This window comes from Aureobasidium subglaciale (assembly GCF_000721755.1).
Source record: "Aureobasidium subglaciale EXF-2481 unplaced genomic scaffold scaffold_32, whole genome shotgun sequence".
NCBI lineage: Eukaryota > Fungi > Ascomycota > Dothideomycetes > Dothideales > Saccotheciaceae > Aureobasidium > Aureobasidium subglaciale.
In genome coordinates this window covers 159519-172399 of record NW_013566963.1, presented here as the reverse complement: position 1 = coordinate 172399, position 12881 = coordinate 159519, and the positions used below count along the sequence as shown (strand labels likewise).

The 12881-nt window shown below is 50.0% G+C and overlaps 6 protein-coding genes across 6 annotated transcripts; 3 read left to right on the top strand and 3 right to left on the bottom strand.

Annotated features, from left to right (window-relative positions):
- Window positions 1-1227: 1227 nt before the first annotated feature.
- AUEXF2481DRAFT_70160 (uncharacterized protein) lies at window positions 1228-2070 on the bottom strand (the record flags this gene model as incomplete). Its single annotated transcript, XM_013484216.1, has 3 exons — window positions 1228-1360; window positions 1467-1912; window positions 1969-2070. The coding sequence occupies 3 exons, from the start codon at window positions 2068-2070 to the stop codon at window positions 1228-1230; spliced, it is 681 nt and encodes a 226-aa protein (XP_013339670.1).
- Window positions 2071-2503: 433 nt separating this feature from the next.
- On the bottom strand, window positions 2504-4278 carry AUEXF2481DRAFT_44395 (glycoside hydrolase family 17 protein). Its single transcript, XM_013484197.1, has 3 exons — window positions 4214-4278; window positions 3932-4042; window positions 2504-3875 (listed from the first exon to the last, which is right to left on the bottom strand). The coding sequence occupies exons 2-3, from the start codon at window positions 4008-4010 to the stop codon at window positions 2671-2673; spliced, it is 1284 nt and encodes a 427-aa protein (XP_013339651.1). The 5' UTR covers window positions 4011-4042; window positions 4214-4278; the 3' UTR covers window positions 2504-2670.
- Window positions 4279-5503: 1225 nt separating this feature from the next.
- AUEXF2481DRAFT_44394 (uncharacterized protein) lies at window positions 5504-6062 on the top strand (the record flags this gene model as incomplete). The annotated part of the gene is made up of 1 exon (XM_013484196.1): window positions 5504-6062. A coding segment is annotated over exon 1 (226 nt), but the record flags the coding sequence as incomplete, so codon positions are not given.
- Window positions 6063-6127: 65 nt separating this feature from the next.
- Window positions 6128-7146, top strand: AUEXF2481DRAFT_44393 (uncharacterized protein). Its single transcript, XM_013484195.1, has 2 exons — window positions 6128-6347; window positions 6438-7146. Exon 2 carries the CDS (start codon window positions 6571-6573, stop codon window positions 7045-7047), a length of 477 nt encoding a protein of 158 aa, XP_013339649.1. The 5' UTR covers window positions 6128-6347; window positions 6438-6570; the 3' UTR covers window positions 7048-7146.
- A 744-nt stretch (window positions 7147-7890) lies between these two features.
- Window positions 7891-10893, top strand: AUEXF2481DRAFT_112595 (uncharacterized protein). The gene is made up of 3 exons (XM_013484247.1): window positions 7891-8969; window positions 9019-9213; window positions 9265-10893. The coding sequence occupies exons 1-3, from the start codon at window positions 7935-7937 to the stop codon at window positions 10738-10740; spliced, it is 2706 nt and encodes a 901-aa protein (XP_013339701.1). The 5' UTR covers window positions 7891-7934; the 3' UTR covers window positions 10741-10893.
- A 570-nt stretch (window positions 10894-11463) lies between these two features.
- Window positions 11464-12700, bottom strand: AUEXF2481DRAFT_70170 (uncharacterized protein; the record flags this gene model as incomplete). The annotated part of the gene is made up of 2 exons (XM_013484217.1): window positions 11464-12572; window positions 12628-12700. The coding sequence occupies 2 exons, from the start codon at window positions 12698-12700 to the stop codon at window positions 11464-11466; spliced, it is 1182 nt and encodes a 393-aa protein (XP_013339671.1).
- Between the last annotated feature and the right edge of the window lie 181 nt (window positions 12701-12881).

Below are 12881 nucleotides of genomic sequence, written 5' to 3'. Positions count from 1 at the left end.
GCATAGATAGAATGTTAATTCTCAAGCCATTCGGTAACACAGTAATGATCTTTAGTGACAAGGACTCGTTTAATCATCTATCCGTATCATGATCATCATCCTGTGATCATGATGGTTGAATAGAATGTGCACAATTTATGCTTATCATCCAGGGTTCATGCCTGTTGGCAACGCGAGAACCATCTCCATCGAGAAATTCCCAGCCATGGTCCATCTCTGTGACTTATCAACCACAATACAAACAACATGATTGATGCTCTAGACTCATACCATTCTTCTGCTCAGGTAACAAAACTGTTTCATCTTTGGATGTCGTAGACATGGGTCAGAGTAAAGTAAAAGCTACATGGTTCTAAGCACCCGTCGCCCGACGTAAAGAAGCTGCATGCGCCTATCTGTTTCAAATCAACCGCCTGAGTAAGGCGTACAGGCATCAAGGCAGGATTTGCCCAAGACAATGACTGAAAACTACTGCGAGTTCTCAATGTGCTGGGGGTAATGCCTACGCGCTTGGGTGTATGCAAGTGCTAGGCAAAGTGAGCTTTGCATTGAGGCACGGTATGCTTTTATAAGTATACGTAGTACAAGATCTCCTTCAACCTGCTTTCTTTTGCCTCCTTCTCTGATACTCCTCCTCCTCCGTTGATACCTTGAGAAAGGGTGTCGCACGTCTTTCATCATGGTTGCAACAAGAACTTGGGCGTCTGTCCCTACACGCAACTCCAGTAACTTCACTCGAGAACCTCCCCTCACCACCCTCAAAACAGTAACCCAAGACCATAATCCGCCGCTTGACCTCCAAAGAAACATTCTTTCCTCTCCCTCAAGAACCTGGAACCTCCACCGTAAAAACCCTTAGTACCTCTCCTGGCAACAAGAAACTTGGGCCATGATTTTTTCCGTCGCTTGCTTGATTGCTGTAGCAGTAATTATAGTATGGACAGATGGAAAGAGATTGAGTATTTGGCATTGGGCTATTCAATCTAATGTTGTTATTTCAGTGTTGATCGTTAGTTCAAAGGCGGCTTTGATGGTTAGTACGGCTAGTTGTGTTAGTCAGTTGAAGTGGACGCATATTCAGCAGAGGCCGAGGAGGTTGAAAGATTTGGAGGGTTTTGATGATGCGAGTAGAGGCGCCTGGGGAAGTTTATGTTTATTGTTTTCGAGGTCGGGGTACTTGAATGTGGCTGTTACGTCGGGTTGCTAAAGTTTAGTTATGGTTATGCCTCATTCTTCAGGCGCGTCTGTCAGAGGCACGTATCGTACAGGATATTCCTTCCTCTTTTCGACGGTCCCATCTTCTCGTTTGTCGATGACATAGATGAACTGGTCGTCGGGCTCACCTACAGGAATGAAGAGCCTGAAACAAGTCATCAGTATACTGACCCATAGCGGGGCCTCGATATTGTCGACCACGATGCAGGACTGTGGCCGGGCAAGTGATGTGATCAGTCGAGACAACTCACCTTCCAGGTCTTTTGAGCTGGTCAATCAATTCTTGGTGAAAGCCCACGGCGGCAGCGCCAACATGAATGACATCGTAACCTTCCTCGCCACCTTTGCCAGTCCAACCTTTCCGACCGTCGGCTTTGATGTACGCGATGCTTCCGTTGTCAAGAAGCTCGCGACCTTGAGCGCTCTTTCCGGTGTTGTTTCGTGCAAAATTTACTAGAGGTTGAATGTGCTCAATACCAACGACAGTACCTCCTGGCTTCACCAACTCGGCCAAAACGTGAGTCAGATATCCAGAACCAGAACCGACATCCATCACTCTAGCTCCTGGCTGCAGCAGATCGAGAACAGCTTCGCATGCATTGGCATGCATGTGAGGAGCGGAAATGGTTACAGAGTGACCAATCGACTGTGGGTAATCCTGGTAAGGGCTTCTTGGAGAGTAGTGTGCTCGATCGACCTGGATGTGTGTTCGTTGTAGTCACGATCAATGATTGATAAGAGTGCAGCGCTTACGTTCTTCATGGCGGACCTGACTCGTTCTGATTTGATGAGACCATAGTCAACCAGACCGTCGACTAGTTCTTCGTTCGTCGAGCCATGAACGCGATATGCCATCGTGCTATGGCGATGCAAGTGTAGTGCGTTGGTGACGGTCGAGACTCTGCACAGGGTTCCGGTGATGTACGACACTCTGAAGGTAGGCCAGGCGAAATCCTGGTGAAGTAGTCGATGTTTTGTATTTGTTGTGCTCTTGGATGGAAAGCAATCTTGGCAAGGGCGACAGATAGATGCCAGGACTGATTGTGGTGAAAGGCAGGTGCTCTGCGGGGTTCGTCCACGTCACTCAACCTGCGCATCTTGACAAGTCGTCGACACAATCCATCCGCCTCAAAGGTCAAGTCGCAGTCCAGGTACATCAACAGCACTGTCATCGGCCTCACAAGGAATAGTTTGAACAGTGAAAGTTTCATAAATTTCCTCCGGTAGGACATCGTCAAATGCTATGTACAAAGAAGTGTAGAGACCCGCAAAGACACTACCTAGATCATAATCTGGAGGAAGCTGCTGATCAAAAAGAAAAGAATCAGATACACGAAGGGATGATTCGTGGTGATGAAGAAAAGAGAATTCAGTGCGGAACTCCACAGAAATGCGTGCCCACAAGAAAATTAACCATGACTCGTAGGAAATTCTTTCTAAGCCTTTTGTACAGTCTTAGTTGTTGCACATACCCCAGTACTGCTCAGCGTTGAAGGTGGAAGCGCTGTTGGACTTCCACATGTCGTTGAAGGCAGTGAACCAGATGACGTTAGATGTGACAGCAGACTTCATGGAAGAGATGGCAGACTTCTGGTTCTGGACGGAGGGGACGGCGACACCGTTGGTGTCACCCTGAGTGGGCCAGCCAGTCTCGGTGATCCAGGTCTTCTTGCCACCACAGACTTCGGAGACTCTCTGCATCTGCTGGACGAGCCACTCACCAGAGTTCTCGGCAGCGACACCACCATCGAAGAAGGGGTGAGCGTTGACGGCAACGTAGTCAGAGTACTGGCAAAGCTCAGGGTTGGCGACCACGGCGACGAGAGTGTCGACAGCAACAATAGGACCAGAGTAACCAGCAGCCGTGAGGGCGGTCTTGGCAGTGGCTACGAAACCCTCGACTTGGCTGGCGACGGCCTTGCCACTGTTGACAATCTCGTTACCGACGGAGATGGTCTGGAATCTGTCCCAGGAACCACTGGCAGCCTTGGTCAGAATCGAGAGCTCGTCAGAGAAGGCCTGGGGGTCCCAGACGGTGTAGACACCAGCGAAGATCTTCAGGTCGTACTGCTCGCAAGCGCTGAGGACGGTGGTAACCTGGTTGCAGTCGGTACCGTAGATACGGACAAAGTCCCAGCTGTCGCCGTTGCTCTGAGCGTAGGAGTGCATCTTGGCAAAGTCGCTGTTGACCTCATCCTGAGACTTGCAACCACCGTTGTCGGTGTAAGGAGAGTAGACGATACCGTAGCCCGAAGGACCACTGCCGCTGGATGCAGCAGAGGAAGAGGCAGGGGCCTTGGAAGAAGAGGCGGCAGAGCTGTAGGCAGCAGCCGAGGAAAGAGTGGGAGCCTGAGTGGTGGAGGACTCCTTGGATGAAGGAGCCTTGTAGACAGAGGCAAGAGTGGTGGGGGTGGGGGCGACGTAGACCTCGGTGGAGGAAGAGGCGGCCTCAGTGTAAGCGGGCTTAGCAGCGGCCTCGGTGTAGACGGCGGCGGAAGAAGCAACGACGGTTGCGGCGGCCTGGCCCTCGGTGGAGGTGGAGTAAGGAGCGCCGTTCTCGTCGACATAGACGACAACGTTGGGGAGTTGGGTGGTAACGTAGGAGTAGTCAGTCTCGTAGACGACTTCCTGACGCTTCTCGTGGAGCTCCTGGTGACGACCTGTTGAGTTGTTAGCATTGATGGGCCATTGACTCAATATCAATTGCTTGACTTACGGTGGTGACCAGAAGGCTTAGCAGAAGCAAGGTTGATCAGCGACAGAGCGCCGAGGGCAGCAACACCAGTTCTCATCATGATGAATATGTTGGGGTAAATGATAGTTTAGTCTGGCCGGCCAGCGGTGTCAGCGATTTTGTATCAAAAGAATGTGCGGAGGATGTTCAAGCCAAAGAATTGGTGGAGGGAGAGAAGTTTTGAAGCCTCGATTGGAACCTTGAACCTCGAATCTCTAGTCCACAACCTGGTCGATGCTGAAGGGGGCGAAGTGTGAAACTTACGGACTCGGTTACTAAACAAAGACGAAGGCGTAGAATAGATTGTCTCGAAATTGGCTGATGCAAGGAGTTGCTCTGTGTGTTTGTTGACGTTTAAAAGAATGTGGCAGCTGTCCCGAAGCGCACGATTGATTTCCTGCCAGGGGCGTTGGTAGAGACTGCTGGAGTAAAGAATGTGGATGACCTTGAAGCAAAAACGAAGGTGGATCTGGCAAGGCAGTGGGTTGATATAGATTGAACAAGTGGAAAGTGAGAGCAGCAAGACACAAGAGCCAGGTCCACTCTCAACTATCGATGGCAGAAACGGCCAACGGGTCGCCGTTGGGCACATAATCAAAATATGGGATCCACCTAACTCGATATGGGATAAACCAAGCCAAAGCGGAGGCTACCCGAAATTGCCCAAGAGGTTAGTGCGTCCTGTTCCTGAACATCACCAAAGCCACTCGGACTTCTGAAGCGAACGTGCGAACCTTCTCTTGCATCGACATGCATTTCGAGTGGAGCAAATCCGCAGCTCGAGCGTCGAGGTTTCTTCTTCATGCAGAGAAGACGGGAAGCCTCAAAACCATCCGAAGTCCGCCGTGCAAGAATACGAAATGTTGTCGCGATTCTTCGCTGGTTCTCAGGTGGCCAGGTCGTCGTCGCAACAAAATGCGTGGTCTGAGACCGGCGGATCAACAGCCTAGAGCGTTGGCCGCTACCGGTGTAAACAAACTGCACTCCAGAATCTCCCGGTGCGACCAAGGGAGACCTGGAGATGTTGACTCGGGCACTTAGCTGCGCCAATTCTGCGTGACCAAGAACAACAGACGTTGTCGATATGCGGCTAGGCTAAGGATGAGTATTCAGCATTTCAACACGAGCATAGCGTCCTGTGGTTTGACGTCCGATTTGCCTTTATTCTCCGAACGCCATCTCAGCTCTTGCAGGCCGAAACGAACTTTCGGACGACTTTGATCAGCACTGTAAGTCCAAGACCTGAATGGGTGAGACCTCGCGGCGACTACGCTGTCGAGAACGCGTCGAGACGCGACATTGATCAATCAGAAAGTAAGTCAGGTACATCTCGAGTACCATACATCTCGAGTCTCGCCTATCCTAGAGTCTCAGACAGCTGTTCTCGGGTCTCCGCCCTCGAGTGGTGGTGTCACTGTACTTCCAATTGACCGGTTGGTACAACTCAGTAGGTTTATTGCCTCTCGACCCACTCCACATCTCACATCTTATCGGTCAAGGATCAATGGTGACAGTCAAGATAAGGGAAGACTTTCGAAGATTTCTATAACGATTGTCTCACCCACCGAAGTCCGCTTGCTCTCGTGCGGTACTATCCTATATTGAGCAATTGAATCTTCTTGATCGCGCGACGATACTCGACATGCTCAAAGTGTTAGACAGAAAGGATAGGTCTAACCACAAGGTGTCTTGCTAGATCAATGCGGAGTTCGGATGAGCTGTCTGTCGCTTACAGTTACGAAGTTCCGGTGAGACTAGTCCGTCTTCCTCATTGATCCTCGAGACTTCCTACAAGCTTCACAATCTGTCGCACGCAGTGACTTGTAGCTGAATGAACATCTCAGCAGGATGTCTCGACGTCTCAGATCTCTGTTCTTTCTCGTCCTCTGGTCCGACCAAATTTTCACTCGGCTGAGACACGAGAACGGTCGCCCTGGAACGTCCATACGCGTCGGTGAACACGAGGGATCATGTAGTTCGTGCCTTCCTCATTGGGTAGAGGCATTCCAAAGAAGATCAACATACTTGGGCTGGAAAGTATACAGTCTCGACCCTAATAGTCTAGACACTTTAAGGTAGCGTATCCGACATGGAAAGTTGAAGCTGTTCATGCCCCGCCTAACTTTCTTGTTGAGTGATGAGGATGCTTCTCCGCACGCAGCTCGTCTCAACATGCACTTCTGGACTCCATATTCAGCTCCAGCTTTTTCACTTCATTAGCCTACGAGACGATTCACTTGCTGTTACATGGACAATATTGTCAGCCCATGCATTTGTCACAGCAGGCTACTCTCTGTCGACTGGCCGTCTCAGCTCTACCATATGAGATGGGCAGCAGATCATCGCAGGATTCGTCTTCTCAGCTTTGCGAACGGGGTTCAAGACACTTGCTTTCAAGGTGTGTAGAAATCATTAGAGCCGCAAATGCGGTTGGCTAGACTCTCGACTGCGAGACGACTGGTTCTCTCGGCTTACTCTGCAAGCAAAGCCTTTCAACCATTCATGAATCCTGATGACTCAAGCAGAGTTCCCACTGGAGTCGCTTCTTCCGATGCGCTTCTCGAAAGCAGAACGCATCGATGATGGAACTTTTGCTGCATGGTGAGTCTTCTCTAGCCAAAATGCTCAGATGGGTCCACCACCGTCTGTCCCACAAATGTCGCAACAGCAACCAGCGATCGATCTTCTTCCGAGCCATCAGTCAGATCCAATCGCGACATCATCGCAACGAAAAAGACAGCGACCTCCACATCACGGCAACGGTGCTGCAGCTTCGTAGCCAAGACCATATTTTTCTCGTATTCCTCCTCTTTCCAAAACCCGGCCGAGTCGTTCGTATTACTGTACACAACATGACTGCCGATGCTGGAGTTAACACATCACTTCCGCCTCGTCTCATCTATGTCAGGATACACGACACATGGCAACCTGTCATGTTTCCTCAACATGGGCCAAGAGCGGGAGATGACAAAATTTGCTGCAGGTACAGCCACATGCTTGGATGCTTGGAGTGTCCACAGACTGCAGGAACGGAGGCTTGGAACCAAGAACATAAAACGCATAACGGTGAGCTTGCATACAAGCTTTATGCATCGTGACAGATTTTTGTGGAGATTTGCACGCGCGCCGAGGTTGTCTTGGAAGCATAATAACAATAACAATCTACCAAGAAGTATAGATAAAGGAGATACGACAGCTCTTTGATGATCTCAAGACAGGTCAGCTGGACCTATAACGAAGTAATCTTAATAGAGCGAAAGGTTGTCAAGGAGATCGACAATCGCTCATTCGGACTGCCTAATTGCCGGACTCATGAACTGGATATCCATAGTAGGGCAAAGCAGCTAGATGATCGTTGTTTGTGTCGGATTCTTTCAAGCGGGCGCAATTGCCTTGGACATCGATGATATGTTGTTGTCTCGCGGCACAAATGTTGTCGCGGATGATTTGGTCATAGATCTGCCGGTGTGATGGCTTGGTCAGGGTCGTACCAATAACCACACCTTGCGATGGACAATCATCTTCTACGTCCTCCATGACATCTCGAAATCGATATATCGGTTCTCGGATGGTTCATATGTATCCTAAGACTATGAGGAGCTATTTTTTGTCAAACTTAGGGTGCTGTGGTGCTCTCAGTGCTCGAAAATCATGGTCGATTGGTTTAAGTCCATGTGCTGCCTCTACACCACTTGGTTGTGCTCGGTCTTCCACCACTCGTGATGCACAAACGTGTCTTGCCGTATATCTAGGACTCAGAAAAGATACAAGACTCCGATCTGACACGCTGATACCGAAATTCTTCATGACACACAAGATAAATGTTATTGCTGTCTTTGAACGTGAACTCTGGCAAAACAATGACATGTGAAGCCCAATGACGTAACAACCCATTAACGCGTCATTTCTCAAATCGTGTCTTTGTCGCGCCAAAGGGAAATGCCTACCTGCACATCGCAGACCAGCCGTATGACAAGTCGAAACCATGTCAACTCCCTCGAAACGACGTAAGAAGGACGACGGCCAACCAGTACGAGGTCTCGACTACTTCTTCGGAAAGCAGGCACAGGCGAAACAACCAAACGATGAACCGAAGCACGACGCACTAGAGGCAGACACCAAAGATGAGGATCTCGACCACGACGTCCTTTCAGATGAAGCACTCGCCCGGAAACTACAGGCAGAGTGGGACGAAGCAGATCGAGCAGCCTCAGCTCCAGCTCCTACACCCTCGCCATCGAAAGCAGTAGCCACTACGGAAGCAACAGACGCAGCGCCATCATTTCCCGAACATGTCAAGCAAGAGATGGACATGAAGGAAGAGACACCTACACAGGCCCCGATGCAAGCAGCCGTAAATCCTTTCGCAGGGTTGGGCAAGAAGAACACCCTCTCGCTCCAATCAGCTACCGCAGACGGTGACACCATCACCTACGACATCCCCTTCGACCAGAGCCCCCTCGCATTCGACCCGCAAGAGTATATACCAGACTTGAAGAAGCAATGGGTGACAGACAACGGACATGCCACTTATGCTCTGCTCACCCACTGCTTTGTCATGATCAACAGCACTCAAAGTCGCATCAAGATTGTCGATACATTGGTCAATGCTCTGCGTGTGATCATCGAAGGAGACCCAGAGAGCTTGCTGCCTGCAGTATGGCTTGCCACAAACTCAATATCACCACCTTATATCGACATGGAACTTGGCTTAGGAGGTTCTGCCATTTCAAAGGCCTTGAAAAAGGTCTGTGGACTGGACGGTCCGGGACTAAAGAAGTTGTCTGACAAGTATGGTGATGCTGGTGATATTGCGTTTGAAGCAAAGAAGCGACAAAGTTTGACTTTGAGGAAGCCTAAGCCGCTGACTATCAAAGCTGTCTTTGACGCTTTGGTAAAGATTGCAAGTGCAAAGGGTCATGGTAGTGTAGAGGTCAAACAACGACTTGTGGAAAGACTCGTCCAAGACGCTAGAGGCGCAGAAGAGAGTAGATATGTCGTTCGTACTCTAGTGCAGCATGTAAGTTCAATCAGATCTGCCGTCAGAATGCCTGCTAACATGCATCTAGCTTCGTATTGGTGCCGTCAAGACGACCATGCTGATTGCATTATCTCGAGCATTCTTGCTATCAAAGCCTCCTGGTGCAGACTTCTCGACTCGTGATAGACATGAGATGGCCAAGCTATCCAAGCAACAACTGGTCGAAGTATATGGCCCTGCTGAAGAAATAGTCAAGGCTTGTTTCGCTCGACGTCCCAACTATGTGAGTTTTTCCTCTTTCAAGATTATGGAGGCAATCACTGACCATTTTTAGAATGACCTAGTACCCACTCTACTCGAGATTGGCGTCACAGAGGAGCTTTTGCTTCGTTGTGGTCTAGCAATGCACATACCACTTCGACCCATGCTGGGAGGTATAACCAGAGACTTGGGTGAAATGCTGACGAAACTCGCTGGCCGCGAATTCACCTGCGAGTACAAATACGATGGCCAACGAGCACAAGTCCACTGCGACTCGTCTGGCAAAGTCACAATCTTCTCCCGTCATCTCGAGGTGATGACAGACAAATACCCAGATCTCGTTGCCTTGGTACCGAAAATCCGCGGCGAAGGTGTCGACTCCTTTATCCTCGAGGGCGAAGTCGTAGCTGTGGATCGCGAGACTGGCGCTCTTCTTCCTTTCCAAACCCTGTCCAATCGCGCGAGGAAAGACGTCAACATCTCTTCCGTCACGGTGGACGTATGTCTTTTTTCCTTTGACCTCATGTACCTCAACGGCGAAGGCCTCATGGACCGCCCCTTTCGCGAACGACGCTCTCTCCTCCGCAGTCTCTTCATAGAACTGCCCCACCACTTTACCTGGGTAAAAAGCATCGACGCCATATCCTCCGACGTCGAAACAATCTCAGACTTTTACAAACAAGCCCTTGCGGACAAATGCGAAGGCTTCATGGCAAAAGTACTTGATAATCTCCCGAACCCAGACTTACTGGATACTATCAATGAAGACGGAACACCAAAACCACCACCTACACCTTCAAAACGTAGAGCTACAAGGAAGCCCAAACCAGGCGATATACCATCCTCACCCATCCCCGAAGACACCTCCACAGCGGCACAGAAAAAAGGACGAAGGAAACCCCTGCTCTCAACCTATGAACCAGATAAACGATTGGATTCATGGTTGAAAGTGAAGAAAGATTACGACAGCAGTGCCTCTGATACAATCGACCTAATCCCCATAGCAGCCTGGCACGGCACGGGAAGAAAATGCAATTGGTGGTCTCCCATCCTCCTCGCTTGCAGAAATCCGGAAACTGGAGGGTTGGAGGCTGTTACGAAGTGTATGGCTGGATTTAGTGATGTGTTTTATAAAGCCAACAGAGCGAAATACGATCCAGATGCTGGACTTGACGAAGACGACTCTGATGCCGATGCCGAAAACCAAAACGACAAAGACGAGGAAAAAAAAGTCACCAAAAACAACACATTGGGCGCAAAACCCTCATATGTGGAATATCGCGGTCGACCGGATATATGGTTCAACCCGCAAGAAGTGTGGGAATGTGCTTTTGCAGACGTCACTCTGTCACCTACATACACCGCCGCTATTGGCCTAGTATCAGAGGAAAGAGGGTTATCATTACGCTTCCCGAGGTTTCTAAAAGTTAGAGAGGATAAAGGGATTGAAGAGGCCAGTAGTAGTGATTTCCTGGCCGAGCTTTGGAGGAAACAGGAAGCCAGGGCTCCTGCGACGGTCAAGGAGGATGATGAAGACGTCGAGGAGTAGAGGAATAGTAGTAGTAGTACATCCGGATGAGATGTGATGATCATGAGATCGGGGCACAAATGATATAAAGGAGAGCAAAACGATATGGAATGTAGGAGAGATATGTGCAAACCCTCTTCTCTTTACTAGCAACAGAAAGAAAAATGTGTCCTCTTCTTTCTGCTTGTTCCTCTGATGCCAGCTTGAGATTTCAATATGCAGAGATTCCCATTGTTGGAGCTGTGCCTTTCCACGCAAATACAAAACTTGTACAGCAAACGTTCAAGAGAAAGATGATCTGACGGTGAGTTTGACGTTGACGCTGATGTTGATGTTATGTATCAGTGCAGAAAGACCATACAAGTCACGCGATCAGAAAGACATCCTGAATAATATATGTTCGCAAGACTGAGTTTGTTTGGAACCAAAGTTGACAAGGGTTAGAGAAGGTGTAACAGAGTGTAAACTCTATGTTGATTGTTTAAGATTATTCCAATGGTAGTACAGAGAGAACAGAAAACATCCCTAAAAGGAGAAAATGGGTATGCGGAAACAGATGGCTATAGTACAAAAGCGCTAGGGGGGATATGAGTGAAGTGAAAGTGGATGCAGGAAAACCAGATGCCGAAGAACCAGAAAAAAACTCCACGCTGCCCGTCTTTTTTGTAATGTAGGATCCAACAGAAAAGAGAAATGAGAGGCCGTTATACAAGTACACTTTTAGAATGCAATGATGTCTTTCTTCTATGATGATTCATCGACAGCCTTCTCGTTCATGCTGCCGGCCATCTTCTTGCCGATTTCGTAACTGCTAATCATGATGGCGCAGGCGGGTGCGACCTTCAAGGTACGGGCGCCCCATCCTTTGAAAAGACCGGCAGCGCCTTCGGTCTTGTAAATGTGCCACAGGAATCGCGGCATGAGTTGTTCCTCGGGGCGCACTCCTGCAGCAGCTGAAGAAGCAGCATCTTTCGAATGGCGAGCGACTTGTTGACGAGTCTTGCCAACGTCGAAGGGAGTGGTGACGAAAGCAGCGACGGCACCGGCACTTGCGCCAGCGACGAAGCTGTCTACCAGGACCGTCTTGTGATCAAGGTCGCTGACTGCGCGGTTCTTCAAGCTGCCAGTCGGTTCGTGCGAAGCGGGGCCTTCTCGTGCATTGTGTAGTGTCTGTCTGCCGTATTCGTAACCCCACCAGTACAAGGCAGAGAAAGGTACATCTCGCCAGAGGGTAAGACCAAGGCCTCTCCACAAGGCGCGGTAACCATCGGTCTTGACCATATCCTGAACACCGGATAACGTGTCTCTGAAGACGCCAGTCGGAGTGGCAGCTGCAGGGTGGCTTGCTTGCATTCGCGTTCTGAACATCTCGACGGGGCCGACGACGATGGCGGCTAGGATTCTGGCGCTGGAACCAGCGAAAAGAGGAGCGTAGTTGTCGGAGACGCGGTCCTTCATGGGACTATTCGGATTTGCGCGCAACCAGTCATAGCCAGCAAAGTAGATGACGTTGGCCGGGACGGACATGAGTAGAGTAGGACTCAAGCCGCGCCATAGAGTTGTGAGACCTTCGTTTCTCGCAATCTTCTTCAGACCATCGATGGTGGAGTTGAAAGTTCGTCGCTCAGTCTCCTCTGCCACACATTGAGAAATAAGCATTTCGTCGACAGCCAGACCTCCAGAAGAGGCCATGCAGTATGAGCTCTGGTTGGGGACGTAGTAGATTTCTCTACAGCAAGCGGAGATGCCGAGATTGGGAGGAAGGCGCGCAAAAGAGGGTGAGGTGGAGGCATTGGAGGGAGACGGACCAGATTGAGCTTGTAGTCGGACGCGCACAACGTCGAGGGGGGTGACTAGAGGGTGGTTAGCCGGAGAAACAGAGGGATGCAAGTATGGGAGATAACACACCAAGTAACGAGGTCAGGATGCTGCCAGTGACGGCAGACATCATCTTTTGGGTAATGGAAGTTTCTTGATCCATTGTGGCGGCAGGAGTGTCGTCTAGCGGTTGCGAGGGGACCGAGGGTTGTTGGATATTCCCGAAATCGGTAGCAGGTTGATTCGCGGCAGGAGAACCAAGGTAGGCCATACGGCCGATTGTGACGAGTCGTGTCGTGTACAAAGGGTTCAGAGAAAGATGGACTTGTCGGCGGCGCTGATTG